The sequence below is a fragment of the Natator depressus genome, chromosome 2, assembly GCF_965152275.1.
Source record: "Natator depressus isolate rNatDep1 chromosome 2, rNatDep2.hap1, whole genome shotgun sequence".
Classification (NCBI taxonomy): Eukaryota; Metazoa; Chordata; order Testudines; family Cheloniidae; genus Natator; species Natator depressus.
The window spans coordinates 163,839,252-163,859,721 of record NC_134235.1 but is presented as its reverse complement, the minus strand read 5'-3'; the positions used below and the strand labels follow the sequence as shown (position 1 = coordinate 163,859,721).

At 41.4% G+C, this 20,470-nt stretch overlaps 1 protein-coding gene across 1 annotated transcript in view; it reads left to right on the top strand.

The window, feature by feature from the left end:
- ABCA13 (ATP binding cassette subfamily A member 13) overlaps positions 1 to 20,470 on the top strand; it is a 291,776-nt gene that overhangs the window by 29,998 nt on the left and 241,308 nt on the right. Inside the window, exons 6-10 of the mRNA XM_074945249.1 lie at positions 1,144 to 1,307; positions 4,402 to 4,526; positions 11,539 to 11,672; positions 17,312 to 17,476; positions 17,891 to 18,090. Coding sequence (XP_074801350.1) covers positions 1,144 to 1,307; positions 4,402 to 4,526; positions 11,539 to 11,672; positions 17,312 to 17,476; positions 17,891 to 18,090 — 788 coding nt within the window. The remainder of the gene's footprint in view (positions 1 to 1,143; positions 1,308 to 4,401; positions 4,527 to 11,538; positions 11,673 to 17,311; positions 17,477 to 17,890; positions 18,091 to 20,470) is intronic.

Below are 20,470 nucleotides of genomic sequence, written 5' to 3'. Positions count from 1 at the left end.
TAGTAGATAAATCACCCACCATCATAACAGTTGGCAGTCTCAACAAAAAAGCCCAAGGCTGAATAGACACAGAATTCAATCTTTAGTGCTGTCAATTCTGCATCCTTCCCAAATCATTACCTTCACTTAATGAATTCTCTCCATAGTTGTTCAGTGACTATTTCTGGCTCTTCATGAAACTGCAAACTCCAGTTTGGAACCTGGGATTGGATGCCGTTTAGTGTACCATTTGTAAACTGCTCTCGAGAGCCTTGATTGAAAGAAGCTGCAGAAATGCAAATTTTTCTTCCTGGTACTGAATTGAAAGTAAAAACAAAAATTGTGTTCATCCCCATTTTACAAAGACAAATGTCAGTGTCATTGAATTTGGCCTTGAAGATTTTACTATTTTTTAAATAAAAAATAGAAAAAAAATACAAAGGCTCCAGTTTCCACTTCAAGCCTTATTCGCGTTGATGAGTATTTATGCAAAGGAGTCCTGTTGAAGTACTCACCAACATGATTTTACATCTAATTCACCAACATGACCCCATAAGCTAGGGGTTAGCATGGCTTGTTTGTTTTACAGAAGCATTTGAAGGTGTGATCCAGCAAAATAGATCTCCCCAGTCAGTCAGTTCAGCAGAAATGAGTCCATCCCCTCAGTCTATTTCTTGTCTGTTTGCATGAAAGGCCTTTCCTGAAGAGGTGTAAAGTGGGGGTGGCATACATAGAGGCTTCACTATAGCACACCTCTTCACCCCTCACGGATGTGCAGTGATGATTCTCTAGACTCTACAGATTTGTTGTGTGATTGTCAAGCTAATCATCTTTCAGATTTCAAAAAGAATCCATCTCCTAGCAGTGGCGTGGCCTGTATACTCATGAGCAGAAGCGGAGGAAAGGGCTCGTTAGGTTTTTTCATAACTCAGTTTTCCCACAAGAGATGCACATGCAGCAGAGTTACAACCACCATGAGTTGAAAAAAGAAGGTTCTCATTCTTATGGTGAATTTCATTAATGCACAATGCCACACCCAAGAAGGGTTTTAAATGGTTAGAAATCCCTGTGTATGGGGGGAGGCAGAGGACAGTTGCTGTTCTCCCACCCCACCCCCAGTGAAATAATTGGGTCACATTTAACACATTTTTCTTAAAAATCAAGATGGACTGGAATGAAACTGAGGGGATGATTTCTGTAGTCGAAAGCTTCCACAACCAACCCTATTTCTGGGACTTTCTGCATTCACTCCCATGGCTGCAGGCAAGCAGCCTTTACAAAGAAGGTGGGATAGGTGCTACAGCTCAGTTTCTGCAGACTGTTAAAAAGTAAGTACTAAAATCTGGGTAATGTATTTGTTCTCCCTATTTGTGCTTTCTTTTATTTCCATGGATTGATGCTTTTATCTAACTCATTGTACTTCCCACTTGCATGATCAATAGCAGGAGAATTCATAGCAAGATATAGATATACAGCAGGATTGTCAGTGTTGGCTTCCCTCTGCTTGCATTGAAGTCAATGGGAGCTTTACAGGTGACTCCAATGGGAGCAGAGTGAGGCCAACACTTGCCCAGAAAAAGGTCCTTGGGCCCAATTGTCACCTGGTCTATTGATTGTATTAATTATACTGATTACTTAAGAATTGCCCAGTAACTCTGAGGTGTGGTAGGTTCTTGTCCCAAGATCAGGCCCAATATGATCAGAATTATTATTCAGTTGGGAACCCCTACACACACACACACATGAAAAACCTTCTGAATTTGTAATAGTTTTATTACACTTATACCTATGCCTTACTTAGTAGATACCTGTACCTATAGGCTGTGCTACTGGAAAGCTTGGGACTCTTTCCTCCTTTTTTTCTGCAGTCCCTGCCTTTTGCTCCAGACCCTTTCACAACTCTACCTTTCCTCCAGGTGCATCTCAGCAGAAAAATCTTTGGGAGGTTGCTGCATGTGAGTGGTGACTGAAACGATCCCTTTGCGTATGAGGGTGTTAGTTTTGTCATGTTTGATGGGATTCTTCTGGATCGAGAGTTATATATTAATGTAAAATCATTACCACTTTTATTAATCCAAGGAGGATCTGAAATACTGAAGCCTTTGAGTCCATTTGATGTTAATCCATTTGGATGCCTATCATTTTAAAACCAGTTTATTTCTTAAGTGCTTTAATATAATGTAGTTCAATTAAACTGGCACTTGGCAATCTGTAGCAATCAGTGTCAGGTAAGTGACTTTATTTCACCGCTTAATCCTCTTCCCATCTGCATAGGAGCATCTTCACTTATGCACTACAATGGCGCAGCTGTGCCGATGCAGCATTTTAAGTGTAGACCTGCCCCATTTCAGTGCCAAGTTGCTTTAAGCAACCCACTCCAGACAAAACTGAAAGCTTCCTTCCACAGATGCCCTCCACGGCTCCTTAACTGGCCAGGTTTACTAGAAATAATCCCTGTTAATTAGAAGAAAAGTCCAGTAGTGGCTTTGGTTTGTGACTGAGTTGTGTAGGTCTTCCCAGACTGATAGATCAGGTCATGGAGGTGTGTGTGCTGCTTTCCTGCTTCTTGCTCTCTGTTCCTGTTCATTTCCTGGTTATTGCTCCCTGAACTCAGTGTTCCAGTGCCTCTGTGTGTGAGTGCGCTCGTGCGTGCATGGCATTGGGTGTGTGTGGCTATTCAGGATGTGCTCTCATGTCTTGTTCAGAAGGTTGCTAACTTAACTGGTTCATGGTTATTTCATGTTTTGACTGACCACCTACCTGCGTGTCTTGCTTCAATTTCCTTGTATTTTGGGATTGCTATCCTGGATGCATCAGAACGTAACAAGATGCTAGGTCTACAGTAGGAACTTACATTGGTATAACTGTGTTGCTCAGAGATGTGGATTTTCCCTGGTGTAGACAGAGCTGTGACAATGGGATGGCTTCTCCCATCAACATAGCTACTGCCTCTTGGGGAGGTGGAGTACCTATGCCAACAGGAGAAGCTCTCCCATCAGCATAGGTAACATCTTCATTATGTACTATGGTGGCACAGCTGCAGCACTGTCAGTGTAGACAAATCCTGTGTGCCGGAGAAATCTCTATCTGCCTCTCTCTTTTTAACGGCAGCAGCACCAGGAGGGAGATGTAGTTGCAACACACTATTTACCTTTATGGGGAAAGTACAGAGGATCTCAAAGTGAGGCAGGGAGACACAATGGCTGGAGGGCACCTGAAACTTGATGCAAAGTAGCAATTTCAGGAATTTATTTGGGAAAATGATCAATTCATGGATTGTAAGGTCAGAAGGGACCTTTAGATCATCTTGTTTGACCTCCTGTATAAAACAGGCCATAGAATTTTACCCAGTTGCTCTAGTATTGAACCGACTGAGGTATGACACCATCCGGCATATTCTAGTCATTTCGGTGAATCTGCAGCATGCATGGGACCCACACCACATGTGCTTAGAATGGGAAATTGAAAATCTCTGCACTGACTCTGCCACTCCTACTTAGGGCTTTCCTTTGCCTTGTTAAAAAGCACCAAACTTGTAGGTTGTTTGTTTGCAACTGGGAAGATAATATTGTGTCTCACTTATTTAGAATAAGTGACAGGCATGGTGGTGCTCAATGTTTATATTCTTTGTAGCCTGCTTGAGCAGGGCTCATCACAGTCTCTACGCATTGGCATGTGCATGGGTGAACTGCTTGTGGTAAGCTAATTTTTTTTTGCAATTTCTTGTTGTTTGAAATAGCAAAGTACAGCAACAGCTGATCAAGTTAAAAAAAAAACTGTTGGATTTTCATTTGCATAACAGCCATGGGGTAAAAGAAGCTATCGAAGTGTCAGATAAAATTGGTGTGGATTCTAAAATGTATCATCAAATTAAATTTACAATGATATTAACTTCACAACAGAGCTGGTCTGTTTGAAGAAATTTAGAAAATAAACTAAATGATTTTGTTATATGCAGTGTCATTATAGCCATGTTGGTCCCAGGATATTAGAGACAAAAGGTGGGTGAGGTGTAATATCTTTTATTCAACCAACTTCTGTTGGTGAGAGAGACAAGTTTTTCTCTAGACAGCTCATGAATTTTAGTGTCTGGCAAAGTTATGAATTTAGGTGCTCGGGCTCATCTTTTGGAGGTGTTGTGCAGGTTTTGCAAGACAATGGACAACCCTCAGATATCCACCCCAGACATGTCACCAAACTCATCCATTTCAGGGTTTTCTAGAATATTCTTTTTTTAGAAAACTTTGTCAGGCAAAACATTTCACTAGAAACGTCATTCGACGAAACCCCATTTTTTGACAAAAAAGTTGTTAAAAAGTTTCATCCAGCTCTACTTCACAATCCTTCTGCTGCCCTCTCCAAAGAGCGCGCACAATGTTGCCATGCTTTGACAAGTGCTTGATTTTTCATTTTTGCTTTCAGTTCCTTAGCATCCTTAGAAGATTTAGATGCAGTTCTATCAAACCAAAGTTTCTACAAAACAGTGAAAATAGGACTGAATATAACCATCACAGCACTGCGCTTCTTGCAAGACTGGAGCCTTGAAGGTAATTGAAGGCTGTGTGTGTGTGTGTGTGTGTGTGTGTGTGGCGGGGGAGGGGGATGTTGGGGTTCTGTCTTTCTTTCTTTAAAAGTTGCTGCATGAATTACAGGCATGTCAGGATGGAGCCAAAATGTTTTTGTAGGCAGCTGGCTGAGCTCCTGTTGAGCTGATAATTAAATACTGTTGAGATTTGCATTGTATTGTTGTGCGTTGGGGCACCTAGAGCCTTGGATAGGCATAATTTTAATTGTCTGTTAAATTACAAAAATATGCTTATCGCGCAGCCTGGGAAACCTTTCTTAAGTTTGACATAACACAGTGCAGTCCCAATAGATCACCTTGAGAATAATCTCCTTTTACTCATGGTGATTCTTTGGAGAGGGTGTTTCACAATGAGTTAGTTCAGTTTCCTTCGGTTATGAAAAGAACTGGATTCAAGTTTTGGCCCAGTTGCAAGTGAAAATTAACGTGGTTATCTTACCTTAGTCTTCCTTTGTCTCCTATTGTAAATGCCAGTCTTTGCTCAAGGGCTGAATCCCATCTGCTGCACAGGTGAATGGACTGAGTTTGAGGGAGAAGGAGTCATTGGGAGGCTTCCCCTTGTGCATCCAGCCAGGCAGGATCCTGCCAAGGGTTTAAGAGCATGCTGTACACCAAGGGGTGTAGTCTGTTGTTCAGGAGCCATGTCCGGACTCTCCCTCTTGCAGCCATCCAGGCCCCATTCAGGAAAAAAGTGTGCTGAAGTCCTATTGAAGTCAATGAAGTCTCATGGGACTTGAGTGCAAATTTAAACGCTCACTCAAGTGCTTTTCTGAACCATGGCCCTTGTACAGCCAACAGCAAGCACTAGGCAAGGCAGGTACACTTCAGCTGAGCAGTAAGCAGAGCATTGTTCTGACCCATCCTTCGCTATCTTGCCTGCAAATGCAGCTTGGTGTTTGTGCCAGCTGAATGGCTGACACCACTCCGTTCCTCTTCCACTTATGGCTCCCCAGGATAAAGTCAGGATTATGATTAATTGGCGGAGCAGTATGGGGACAGAGGTGGTATTTGCTCGCACTGGATGAAATGGCCCCTTCTGTGTAGAAGAGCAGCCCAAGGCCTGTTTGACTCTTAAATCCCATATAAGCCCTCAAAATAAGGACTAAGAGGTACTTAGGTTGCCTGCTGGCCCCCTACACAGGATTGAATTTCATTTAGTGGGACAGACTGAAATCTGTGCCCTAAACTCCCTCACAAGCAAACCAACCCCTCCTCCCACCCACCCCAGATAAACCCAGAAAGTAAGTCCCTGGGGGCTTCAGACAGGTGGATGGAAGTGTTAGGGTGTATTAAAAAAAAGGTGGCCTGTATAGTAAATATTGTGTGCAGAATAAGGTTTTAATCAACTGTATGAATATCTCTTACAGATGAGAGAAATTATGACTCAGGCCTGGTCTACACTAGAAAATTAAGTCAATTTAACTGTTGGTCACAGGTGTGAAAAATCCACATTTCTGAGTGTAAAGTCAACCTAAATCCCCATATGGACAGCAGAAGGTCGACTTAGCTTCCGTCGAGCTAGCTACCGCCTCTCAGGGAGGTGGATTACCTACCCTGATGGGAGAATCCCTCCTGTTGGAATAGGGAGCATCTACACTGAAGGACTAGAGCTGCCGTGGCACAACAGCGCCACTCTAGAATTTTAAGGCCTAAATCAGGATTTTAGAAGCTAGAATGTTATAGACAATCTGAAACCCTAGAGTACAGAAGTTGCATCTTCATTCAAACCTATTAGCACGTCCATTTACCCCTCGGTGATCATTCATTCCAGCGCAGTTGCACACAATTCAATACTGCATGCCAAATTAAAGACACTAATTCAGATAAATGGGATGCTGCAGGGTCTGTTGGCACTTGCTGCATCGGGGGCATCCTATCATCTGCTCTGCTGTTTACATCTGTTTTCTCCATGATATGTCACATTTCAGTATTTAATTTATCACTCTTAGGCTTGCTTTGGTATGAGATGCTGACTTCCACATCTGGTTTCATGCCACTGGTAGGCTAATCTGAGAGAGTTACGTGGGAGATGTGGCAATGTGGTTATTAAACTACTCAAAGAAAAGGGGACAAGGCAGTTTCTATAAACTATCCATCTAGCTGCTTTTTGAATACTGGAGTGACAGGTGCCAGAAATAAGATAAGAATAGATTACACAGAAGAATAAATTCTTGAAATGTGGTTAACTGTGCGTTTTGTGATTTCATTCACTAGTTAGTGTTAAGGACTTATTGTTGAATTATGGTCATTAACCAGTTTAATCCTCCTTTTCAATAGATGGCACTGCCAAATCCTAGTGTACAATAGGGAACTCATTAAATGTAGCAACAGTATCAAGCAAAACGAAGGACATTGTTCCCTTTCAACTGAAATAATATTGAGAAGACAGGAATGGAAAAGTAGAAAGAATCTAAATGCAAGTGTTGTCCTACAGAGTAGATTAGGATGTATGTAGATTTGAAGGCTACAGAAAATTTAGCTCTTTGGAAATGTTTTGTTGAGATTGTGTAAACAGTGCCTCACCCTATCATACCTCTCAATCTGGTTAGATCCAGATAGTGTGACAGACTCGGTCTGAAGGTGACACAAAATATTAATTAGGCAAGAAGCTTAAAATGCTGTGGGCTTCATCTTGTTAGTGTAAAGAACTTTCTGTAACCCCAGTTTCATGATTCTGTGGTTCCAAGTAAATAACATTGAATTAGAAAATAGAGGAGATGCTAATTTTGGTCTGGAACCTAGATAACTTTGAGACTAAAATTAATCCTGTCACTGAAATGACGGCCATTTGAAAAATATTTGCTCCAGATTTAGATCCTGCAGCCTTTTATACACCTCATGTGTATACATGGAATTTCCTAAGAAGTGAAGTGTCGTTTTGTGTGTGCAAGGCCTGTGACATTTCCAACCTCCACGGTGGTGAAAGAATGTTGATGACTGCACTCGTAGTCTTCCATTATTAACTCAGTAAATGGTGGTGGTGGTTGGGGGAGGGGGGGCGGAAATCAGGTATTTTGGCTCAAAGATCATTGGCCGTAAACCAGTGTGTTCAAAAGCATACAATGGGTCTCTGTTTCTTTCTTATCTGAAGTAGAACCTATGAGCAAATTTATGGTAAACTTGAACACTTACTTTAGGCTGAAATGTTCAAAAGCACTCACTGTTGGCGTAACTCTGCTCCTACTGAAGTCACCATGACTTCACTGAAAGCAGAGTTAGGCCAATGTTGAATACTTTTGAAAATCTGAGCCTTGTTTTTTTGATTCTTATAATAAAAAGCAGTTTCCATCCGAAAGCATGAAGTACTCACAATAGTTAACCATTAGTTTAAGAATATAAGAACAGCCATACTGGGTCAGACCAAAGGACCATCTAGCCCAGTATCCTCTCTTCCAACAGAGGCCAATGCCAGGTGCCCCAGAGAGAATGAACAGAACAGGCAATCATCAAGTGATCCATCCCCCGTCACCCATTCCCAGCTTCTGGCAAACGGAGGCTAGGGACACCATCCCTGTCCATCTTGGCTAATAGCCATTGATGGACCTATGCTCCATGAACTTATCTCGTTCTTTTTAGAACCCTGTTACAGTCTTGACCTTCGCAACATTCTCTGGCAAGGAATTCCACAAATTGACTGTGCGTTGTGTGAAAAAATACTTCCTTTTGTTTGTTTTAAACCTGCAGCCTATTAATTTATTTTGGTGACCCCTAGCTCTTGTGTTATGAGAAGTAGTAAATACCACTTCCTTATTTACTTTCTACACACCGGTCATGATTTTATAGACCTCAATCATATCCCCCCTTAGTCGTCTCTTTTCCAAGCTGAAAAGTCCCAATCTTGTTAATCTCGTCTCATATGGCAGCCGTTCCATATCCCTAATCATTTTTGTTGCCCTTTTCTGAACCTTTTCCAATTCCAATATATCTTTTTTGAGATGGGGCAGCCACATCTGCGTGCAGTATTCAAGATGTGGGTGTACCACGGATTTATATAGAGGCAATATGATATTTTTGGTCTTATTATTTATCCCTTTCTTAATGATTCCCAATATTCTGGTCACTTTTTTGACAGCTGCTGCACATAGAGTGGATGTTTTCAGAGAACTACCCACAATTACTCCAGGATCTCTTTCTTGAATGGTAACAGCCAATTTAGACCCCATCATTTTGTATATATAGTTGGGATTCTGTGCAATTGGGATATATATATATATATATATATATATATATATATATATATATATATATATATATATATATAAATATAATATAGTTGGGATTCTGTCCAATGTGCATTACTTTGCATTTATCAACATTGAATTTCATCTGCCATTGTGTTGCCCAGTCACCCAGTTTTGAGAGTTCCCTTTGTAGCTCTTTGCAGTCTACCTGGGACTTAACTATCTTGAGTAATTTTGTATCATCTGCAAATTTTGCCACCTCACTGTTTACCCCTTTTTCAAGATTATGTATGAATATATTGAATAGGACTGGGACAAGTACAGATGCCTGGGGGACACTATTATTTACCTCTCTCCATTCTGAAAAGTGACCATTTATTCCTACCCTTTGTTTCTTATATTTTAACCAGTTACCAATCCATGAGAGGACCTACCCTCTTATCCCATGACAGCTTACTTTGCTTAAGAGCCTTTGGTGAGGGACTTTGTCAAAGACTTTCTGAAAATCTAAGTACACTATATCCACTGGATCCCCTTTGTCCACATGCTTGTTGACCCCCTAAAGAATTCTAGTAGATTGGTGAGGCATGATTTCCCTTTATAAAAAACATGTTGACTCTTCCCCAACAAATTATGTTCATCTTTGTGACAATTTTGTTCTTTACTGTAGTTTAAACCAGTTTGCCCAGTACTGAAGTCAAGCTTACTGTCCTGTAATTGCTGGGATCGCCCCTGGGGCCCTTTTTAAAAATTGGCATCACATTAACTCTCCTCCAGTCATTTGGTACAGAAGCTGATTTAAATGATATTGTCCTTGAGTGCTTTTCTAGCATCTCGATCGTCCAGTGGCCCCACTGGTTGTTTAGTAGGCTTCCTGCTTCTGATGCACTTAATATTTTTTTTTTTTGCTATTACTTTTTGAATCTTTGGCTAGCTATTTTTCAAGTTCTTTTTTGGCCTTCCTAATTATATTTTTACGTTTCATTTGCCAGAGTTTATGCTCGTTTCTATTTTCCTCACTAGTATTTAACTTCCACTTTTTAAAGGATGCCTTTTTGCCTGTCACTGCTTCTCTTACTTTGTTGTTTAGCCACCGTGGCACTTTTTGGTTCTCTTACTATGTTTTTTAGTTTGGGATATACATTTAAGTTGAGCATCTATTATGGTGTCTTAAAAAAGTTTCCATGTAGCTTGCAGGGATTTCATTTTTGGTGCTGTACTTTTTAATTTCTGTTTAACTAATGTCCTCATTTTTGTGTAGTCCCTCTTTCTGAAATTAAATGCTACAGTGTTGGGCTGCTGTGGTGTTTTCCCTGCCACAGGGATGTTAAATTTAATTATGGTCACTATTACCAAGTGGTCCATCTATATTCACCTCTAGGACTAAATCAAGATTGCCTCTCCTCTTGTGGGTTCCAGCACTAGCTGCTCCAAGAGGCAGTCATTTAAGGTGTTAAGGAACTTTATCTCTGCATCCCGTTCTGAGGTGACAGGTACCCAGTCAATACGGGGATAGTTGAAATCTCCCATTATTATTGAGTTTTTTATTTTAATAGCCTCTCTAATCTCCCTGAGCATTTCACAGTCACTATCACCATCTGGTCAGGTGGTCAGTAATATATCCCTACTGCTATATTCTTATTATTAGAGCATGGAATTACTATCCATAGAGATTCGATGGTACAGTTTGGTTCTTTTAAGATTATTACTTCATTTTATTCTACACTTTCTTTCACATATAGTGCCACTCCCCCACCAGCTCGACCTGTTCTGTCCTTCCAATATATTTTGTACCCTGGTATTACTGTGTCCCATTGATTATCCTCAGTCCACCAAGTTTCTGTGATGCCTATTATATCAATACCCTCATTTAAAATGAGGGACTATAGTTCACCCATCTTATTATTTAGACTTCTAGCATTGATATATAAGCACTTCAAAAATTTGTCACTTTTTTAGCTGTCTGCTATTACATGATGTAATTGAATGAGACTTTTTTTCCTTTGACTGTTTCTCATCAGATCCTACTTGTATTTTATCATATTTCATCCTCTTCTCCTTCCTAGGACATAGAGAATCTCCATTAATAGATCCTCCCCTAAGGGATGTCACTGTCCAAACCATGTGCTCCTCCACACCTGTCGGCTTCCCCCCAGCCCTTAGTTTAAAAACTGCTCTATAACCTTTTTAATTTTACGGGCCTGCAATCTGGTTCCATTTTGGTTTAGGTGGAGCCCATCCTTCGTGAATAGGCTCCCCCTTCCCAAATGTGTCTCCAGTACCTAATATATCTGAACCCCTCCTCCATACACCATCGTCTCCTCTACCCATTGAGACCCTATTTAAGTCTCAGGATGGGTGAAAATTTGTGAATAGTTCAAAAATCTGAAGGCTTTGGCATTCTGGAGGACCGGTATTGAATCAGGAATACTATCCCTATTCCTTCTTGAATAATGTAAAAGCTCTTCACTGTGTACTTTTATTATTTGGGATGTATCTTCTAATATTGAATTAATTTGGTAAAATTGGTATTGGCTCCTAATACAATAGACCAAAATTCAATCAATGTACTATTTGCTTTATTCTGTTAGATTAACTCCACTCACCAGGCTTCTAGTGAAATTGTGCATATTGACTATATGTGTCTGTCTCCCATGCACACGCTCCCATGTTAGGGTCTCTCTCATAAAAAGGTGACAGTGTCACTTATGGACCCTATCAGAGATCGGTCACTAGAAAGGTAAATTCAGAAAACGTAGGAAATGTATCACATAAATTAATCTTTTCTTATAGGCTCTCTGTACAACCTGACCTTTTGGGATATTGTGTGGGATCCACGTGCAGTCAAAGAGGAACTTGAATCCAGATTTGGTTTCGATGATCTTCATATTGAAAAACTCTTGAACTATACGGCAGAGTTAAATAAGGTAAACTTCTAAAAATGTCAATGTTCCTTTTTTGTTTTGTTTTGTTTCCTTTGTAACTCATGAGAGCTTTTCATCCCTTGGAGACGCTAAAGCAACGTCTTTCAGAAGTAGCTATTTAGCAGGCATTGCCATTGCATAAAAGACAGCATAATCTCATATTGGGTGAATGACACCTGCCCAGCCTCCGTCCACAGACTTGAATGAAAGCATTGCAGGTTTTGTTCAGCCAATATTTGCATCATGATACATGATGAGCTTCTTGAAGAACATCAATCATCGCTTGAAGCAATTTATAATGGAGTGAGAGAATGTTTTATTTAGATGAAAACAGGGTACAGATGGGAAAGAACATTTCAGATAAGCACTATCTTCTCTTTCTTTGCATCCTCCACAAGGGGCCGTAGCTTAAAGGGATACAGGCAACTTGAGATCTAACGTGGGTACGGCACTACAGCAGGGAGGGTGCTTTCCAGTGCAAATAGACAGAGAGCTCTAGCTCTGACCAAGCTAGCAAGCTAAAAATTGCAGTGTGGCTGAAACAGCACCAGAGGCAGGTTGGGCTAGTTACCTGAGTACGTACCCGGGGCTCAGGCAGGATTGCACTTGGGCAGCTAGTCCGGGCTGCTGTCTGAGCCACCATATCCACACTGCATTTTCAGTGTGCTAGCTTGAGCAGAGCTAGCCCATGTCTGTCTACCTGCTCTGGGAAGCACCCTCCAGCTGCAATGTCGACATGCCAATGCATGATATTAAAAAGATGGGTTTTTGAAATAATATGCAGAACAAAATGAAAGGAGGGGGAAAAAGAACCAAAATAGCAGTTTTCCGTTTGCCCAACATTGTCTTTGAAGTGCCAGTTAAGTAAATATATGTTACAATGAGACAATGATGGAAATTCATGCAGCAGCCACAAGATTGCAAATTGTCTCATCTCAGCTCCCATCAAAATAAATGCAATTAGCTTCAGCAGGCACTTGTGCAAATGGAGCTGTTTAAAGGCCTGTTTGCTTTAAAAAAATGGTTTCTCTGCCAGGCTCTGTTCACCCAATATGAGGGTGATAGGGGCTCTGCCATCTTTCTTGTAACCCTTCCCAGAGGGGCCTTCAGAAATGATATTTCTGCCTTAATCCCCCCATGTGTTAAAACTGAATCTCCATGTTTAAAGAAGAGAGCCCGTGGCTGTGAATCGTTCCATGCAAAGATGACAACCTCTCTAATAATGTTAGTCGGGAGAAAATAGTCAAGAATTAAACATTGTAATGATTCATGAATGCCTAAAAGGACAAATAAAAAAATATCCTGGTATATTTATAAGTTCTGGGCAAACAGTTGAGTCCGAACTTGCTTTGTATTGGCTGCTTCTCTGAACTGAACCCCAAATGCTGCTATTTTAGAAAAGGTTCTGTCAAACTTTCTGGAGTGACTCATGAACATGGATGCTAAGCTCGGGGCAGACTGGCCACAAACCAGGGCAGAAACCTCAAATTGGATGTGTGTTCTAGAATTAGATTTCACCAACCAAGTATCAAGTGTGAACTCAGGCACTGTAACAGCCTGAACATGGAGTCATAGATGATCCTCTTGAGTACTCGGGTCTATTTTCCCATCCAAGCAAGCCTGCTTTTCTCTGGCACCAAAAATCACAATCTTCAGATCACCCCAAAGGACCAGTCACTTACTACAAGTCAGGTGTACCTCAGATCTCCAACCAAAGACTGTGCTTGGTGCCAATCCTGTAATTAATTAACTAAAGATTTATTAAGTAGGAAAAAGAAATGAGTTATTTACAAGGTTCAAGCAGGTAAATATAAGACACGCAAATGAAATACAGTCTTAGGTTCCAAAAGATGACAGTAGCTATAATATGTAAGCTTTGTATGTCCCTGAGGGCTAACCAAAGCTAAACAGCTGGGGACCTCTTACTTATGCTCAGAAATCTTTACCCCTCAAACGTTCAAGCAGATTAGGGATAACAATTTCTCCTTAACAGGGATTTTTATTCCCTTACCCCAGCGTTCAAGCTGTGATGGAACAGTGGCTTCTGCACATACCCTCTTCAAGCGTGTGGGGGAAGCAATCAACAAAGTCTTTTGTCCATTGATGTTCTACAATGACTTGACTGGTGTCTATAGGCCTTCTTTTGTTGGGGAGTAGATGACACCTTTCGTGTAGAGCCATGCAAATCCACGGGTATCCATTTATATCCATGGACCATTTGTGCGGATAGCAGCGTGGATGCAGATACAAATTTTGTGTCCGTGCATGGCTCTGATGGTGGGAGGTCTGGGGGGCAGGGCCAGGGCTTGCTGGGGCCCCCCACCCAGAGCGTCGTGGCTCCCCACAGCTGCCCGTACACTCTTACCGTGGCCGGGCTGTGGCTCCGAGGCATGCCGCCACCAGAGCCAGATCGGGCACAGGTGTGGGGATTCTGGGTCCCTTCACCTGTCCTGGACAGAGGGTCTGGGGGACAGGAACTGCTTCCCCCTCCCCACCCAGGGCAGGTGGAGGGACCCAGGCTCTCTCTAGCTGCCCACGTGGCTCCCCCGGACTGGGCTCTGATGGGGGAGGGGGAGAGTACCTTGGAGCCTCAGCCTGGCCCCCGGTGTAGAGCCCTGAAAATCTTCGGATATCTGGAGGGGTTTACAGTCTTAGCAAACCTTTTTATAGTTACAGAACAAACTCTTAAACATTACCTTATTACATGGGATGCAGATATTATAAGTAAGATTAATACTCTCATCTCATAAAGTTTAAACACATTCTTATAACTCTAATATCTATTGTAATAGACATGCAAGTCATACTGGTTTCCAGCTGTGCATTTGTCTGTGCTCAGTGAGGCCCAGTGGCCTTGGCATGAACTGGCACCTGGTCTGCCAGCGTCACAGTGCAAACTCACCATATTGTGATGTTGGCCCAGAACAGAGCTCTGTTACTCCAGTTCTGAAGAGAAGGGAAGGGTTCAGGTTTGGTTCCTCTAAACTTTCAGATTAAATCCTGAATTTGAAGTTCTCTGCATTCACCAATCATTAATATTCATGCACTTTGGACTCCAATTTCTCTGTTTTCAGAAGAAATGCAAATACATTGCCTTCCAGTTAATTCAATTGCTAATTTAGTTGATCATCTATTTAATGTGATGAAAACTTCAGGGACCAAATAATTGTAATTAAAATAACACTTCCTCCCTTCACTGGTATAAATTTTGATTGCTTTAGGCAGGTATTGTTTAGTAGTTTAATCTAGAAGGTTGCCACTTAATTAAGGAAGGTTAAAATCTTGAATCAAAGAGAAGAAAATGAGTCCAAAGATGCGCAACAATAAAGGTTGACTGATTAAAGTTATGTTAGATAGACATTGTCAATGTTATAAATGCTACCATGTACAATATGCTCCCTGGTAGATCTTCTGCTTATTTCAGGCCCAGTAATAAGAACAGTTTTGATTGCAAGAAGAGGAAATCTTTTTTTTTTAATAAATGAACCCCAGTGAAGTGGGGTCTGCACAGTTTCTGTTCTACTGGCAAACCAGTAAACTGTTGACGAGCAGAGCCCTGTTCAGATACAAAATTTATATCCAGGGATATAAATCCGATATCAGTGGAGCTGCAGGGCTCTACCAGGAACCACAGCAGCGAAAGCAGCAGCATGTCGGGCCACTGCTTGCAGGAGCCACTGCCCTGGCTGGGCAGTTCCTCCGGCGTGACGGTACCGCGCCCCCAGTCCTGCCCCCAGCCTCGCCACTGATGCGGGCACCAAGGTCACTGGCCGCTGTTCCGGGTCGCACTAGCATGTGCAAGTTTAGGCACTTTGGTGAACTGTAGCTATTATATCTGCACTGCTTTGATATGTCATAGCTTTTGGAAAAGCCTAGTTATAGTAAACCCTTTTAAAAATCTGTTTACAGAAAAACTCCCATTTTCGCCCTTTGTTGTGTATGACCTCTCCCTGTTGTGAGTGGTTAACTTGATGGAGGATGTTTTCCTCTTTTCTTGTCTCATTTCTTCTGTCAGTGCAAAAAGCACTCTTTGGGCAGGGCAAACAGCTCTTATAAAACTCATTTACCCCCTTAACATATTAAAATCAAATACAAATGTGACAAATTAGCAAAGATGGGGTCCATCTATGGCATTTTTTTTGTTATTTAGTTAAAATGATTTCAGACATTTGTGTTTTTTTTTAATGTAGTGTCCTTTTTCATATTACTCACCCAATCCTCGCCTGACTAAATTCTAGTAATCTAGTCATTCATCTCAATGGGACTATTCACATGAGAGAAAATAGTGGAAAAGAAAAGTGTCCCTAATTCTGAAAAAAAAGTCCAATTTTAAGATAAAAAAAATTTCAGGCCAAAAAGGATCAGTGTGATCATGTGTGACCTGTCTAGCCACACCAGATTGTACCTAGTAATTCCTGCTTCAAATCTGTCTCGTGGTTGGGCTAGAATATGTTGGTACTCTTCAGAAACTTCTTAAGTGCTGCTTTCCAGGCAGAGTTTGAAACCAATTTCAAAGGAGCTTGGCACACACAGCTTCTATGTAGGTAGCTAAAGAAGTGGCCAGATTATCAAAAACTTGGCTCTGAGTTCTTGGAAGGGTTTTGTCACTGAGGATCAGCATGATCTAGCGAACTGAACATGGGACTATCGCCCAAGAGCCCCTGAGTTCTAATCCCAGCTATACTGGTTTGCTGTGTGACCAAAAAGTCCCTTGACTTTTCTGTGTCTCAGATTAGCCATCTACAAAACTGGAATAATCTCTACATACTTTACACTTATGATACTAGGAATCTTAAGCCACTGCTGCTACTTAAAGAAATATATAGGATTGTGAATGTCAGTCCCAAACATTCACAGCATCGATGTATGAAGACCTGAATTTTTTGTCTAATGTTCCAACTGGCTTGCCGACAAAACTTTTTGCGGGATCTCCAGTATTACCCTAGTCACAGATGACCAAAATCAGAATTTCAAAAGGCTGATTACAGGATTATTGTTAGGATGAGTTAGTCAGTATTTACAGAGTGATTTGAAATGATATTATTAAGAAATAGAAGAATTTTCCCGGGGAAAATTCCTCTATTTTTTTGTACAGAAGCCAGATTGACTTTCCATGAGGAAAAAGCATGGTGAACATTTGGCAGCCTTCGCAAGCTATGAACTTCTAATATATATAAATTAGTAATCTATCCCAAACAATCCCATCTTCCATCTAATGGCTCGTTTGCCTCCGTAAATTTTGCATCAAAGTAGCTACACTGGCGTAGCTATTCTGGTGCAAAATTCCTGGAGACGTATGCTGCACCAGTGTAAAATGGGGCTTGCACCAGTGTAAAATGGGGCTTGCACCAGTATCATTTATTTGGTTTCAAGCTACACCGATGCAAAAATCCCTAATGAAGAGCAGCCCAGAAATGCACGCAACTGGGTAGTGGCTAATGATTTTTTGGAGTGTTTCCTGTCAAAATGTTCAGAGTACATTTGCAGTGTCTATCGCAGCTCACTAGATGGTGATAACTGGGCTTTGTTCATCCTGAAAGCAGCCCCACAGCTCTGCTTTTTTCTCCAACAAGTAAGATGATATGGGTGATAATACTGAATGGTTCTCTGGTGTGCTCATCTATTTCTTTTGTCACTGCTAGATTCCCACAGAAGGCACACTGGAGCAGTTTGTGTGCTCAGTCCTGTCCAATGTGTCAGAATTTAAAGCTAACAAAGAGGATAAAGAAGGAGGCTGTATCCCTGCATGGCTTGAGGCCAAAGTCTATCTTGTCCATTCTGTCAACAAGATCAAACTCTACATGCAGGTATGCTTTAATAGGACAGCTGATATGGTACATATTTTGCTTATATACTGTTGGTCAATCATTAGCCCTTATTGAGCTAGACAATATTCAAGACCACAGGCTGACTGTATTTTGTTTTTAAAAATGGCATACTGCACAGTTAGCATTAGCCAGTCCTTACAGTGGAAAAATAATGGAAACCCTGTTTCTCCAGCCAGTAGTTAATCAAAACTCCTCATTAACTGAAGCTCAGGCATGAAACCTGACAGCACATAGAGAGTGAGATTCACTTCTGTGTGGAGGGCCAGTAGAAGGACCATGCACCCACACTGGAGTGGTCGCCCTGATTTGCCATACCCAAGGGATGGCTCTGAAAATGGAGAGGAGCTTCCATCCTGTAATAAATGAAAGTTTGTTTCTCCTTTATTGTGCTAGATATTTCAGCAGTGGTTAAGCAGCAGCGAGTCTCAAAAATTCCTTTTTGAACTTGGAAGAAGCATGGCTGATCTTGTATCTCAATATCCAGAGGACAGTGAGGCCTGGAAATTTTTTTCAGGAATAAATATCCTGATCCAACATGTGAATGAGAAATTGGAACCAAACTTTGCAGAAAGACATCATGAATCTCCGGATGTGTAAGTTTATGCATCTCCATTTTCAATATTCATAGGGCTATATTGATTTTACTTCAATGACAAGAATGTCAGCTGTAATAATCAGAGCGTAAAATTTTAGTAAAGCTTTTGCTCTTACACAAACTCCTCTTTGAGCAGTTTATTATTAAAACTAATATTGTAAACAAGCTGTAAAAGAGTATTAATTTGGGCAAAGAGGGTGGAAAAGAAAATGGCTCAGTGAATTTATGCAGAGGTTGACTAAAATAGAAATGTAGGGCTGGAAGGGACCTCGAGGTCATCTAGTCTACTCCCCAATGCTGGATTAAATGTACCTTGACCATCCCTGACAGATGTTTGTCGAATCTCATTACTGTAACTAAGGGTGAAAAAGCTACTGATACTTGAATGATTTTATTTGTGTAACACCATTGGTGTGTCTGTTGCTTTACGGACAACTACCATAAAATTGACAAATCCCTGTCCTAGGGAATTTAGGACCTGATCTTGTAAGCTAAGGGCCAAATCTTGAGAGCTGTCGAGCACCCGCAACTCTCACTGACATTAGGGAGAATTGTGGGTGTTCAGTATTGGACAGTAATAGAAAAGGGTGGTGGAAGGGATATGGGCAAGGAGGTTGGGAGAAGGAGGCCAAAGGGATACAGTGATAGGCTGGAAGAAGATATAGAAGGGATATCCTGGAAAGAAGAGAGGGTTGGAGGACAGGATGAGGAGTACGGTTTCCCATTGGGTGATATCCTTATTCTTCCTGAAGAAATTGGCAAGACCCTGTCAGAGAGCTAAAAGGAGTGGGGTGGTGGAATAGGTTCGAGGAAGGCAAAGTGTCAGAATTGTAAGCATACAATTTAATCCAAAGAGGCGCAGAGCTGTTTAGCAAGAAAGACAGCAGAGCTTAAGAGTTGTTGTGGAAGTCCGCAGAGTCCCAGAACAGACTGGGTGTTCAGATTGGCAAGGGTATCAAAACTGAAGGGAGGGAACGAAGAGTAGAGGGAGATGAATCTAGGATAGGTATATAGGGGGCTGAGACTACAGTGGCATCCAGAACACTGACAGACTGGATACTGTGGAAGGATTGTCTATTAGGTCTGGGGGAGCGAGAGATATGGAAACACATTTTAAAGTTTAGTTTGTTCGTAGAGAGATGTTTTAAACCCGTCATCACCTGGGTAAAAGCCCTCACCATTCATTTCATATTTACTTCAAATCTCTTGGCTGCCAAACTGCTTTCCCTCACTACGGCTGCCATCCGCTTTCGTGTTACCCATCTTCTCTCTCCTGGCTGTGGTCACTTGTGTCCCAGCTTTGCTCTTTCACTTGCTTTCAGCATTGATTTGGACGGAGCTGCATTTGCTGTTGATCAGCCTCATATTAAATATCTGAGTCCTCTGTGTATACACAGGCACCAGCAATTAGTGCAGCGAGACAAGAGAGGAGTGGTAGTTAGCCTGGGTTGCAGGACTGCAGGGTTTACCCCCTGGTGACTCCAGGCACTGAAACTGCTGCCAAATATATGGTGAATCCTCCAGGCCATCACCAAATGACTCTTCCATATTCTGCAAGGTGACCTCACTGGCTGATTACCTGGGTTAACTGAAACCTTTTGTTAGAGAAGGAGAATGTCTCCAGTGGAGCACTCTTTTCATAGCTCCCAGAGGTTCACAGTGAAACCCAACTGGGAAACCTGGAGGAGTCTCTTAGAAGTTCCCTGCTTGGTCACTTGGCATCCGTTAGCGCTGGTTTCTGACGATGGGAATGTAGAGGTGTCTCTGCAGATGGTCCCTCTGTGGCCTCCTGAATGGGAGAGAGATCAGTCTTATGATGAAGGACTTCAAAAAGTGTCAGTCTGTGGCCAGTGTTTATTACCCAAAATACAGTTTTTAAACTGTGTGAGAAAGCCTCTTTTTGTTTTCAGTTTAAATCGATTTTTATAGAAAAAATTCCAAGTTTTACCAAAAGTATTACTCTTTTTTTTCTGATTTTCACCCTACTTTTGTATCATTCAAATATAGACAAAATAACGTGTTTTATTAGGAAAATACAATACATTGCATGAGATAAATGTATTACGGATAATATAGTAGTCTGCGTATATGCAAAGCTGCCTGTTGAAGTAAGTCTATGTATTAGTTTAGAAGATACACACAGTAAACAAACAGGCACTCATTCAAGCTCTAAGTGTGCACATCTGAATGTACAGATAAATCTCATGCCCACCATGCACAGATTTCAAGCTGTTAGCAGATAACAGTTTAAATATTTGACACACTAAAATGTGAAGAAAACAAAAATCTGTATCAGAATACATTTCAGAACACCAGGAAGTATTCAAAAGTTAAAAAAAAAACAAAACAGGAGAAAAGGGTGAAGTTGAATGTACGCG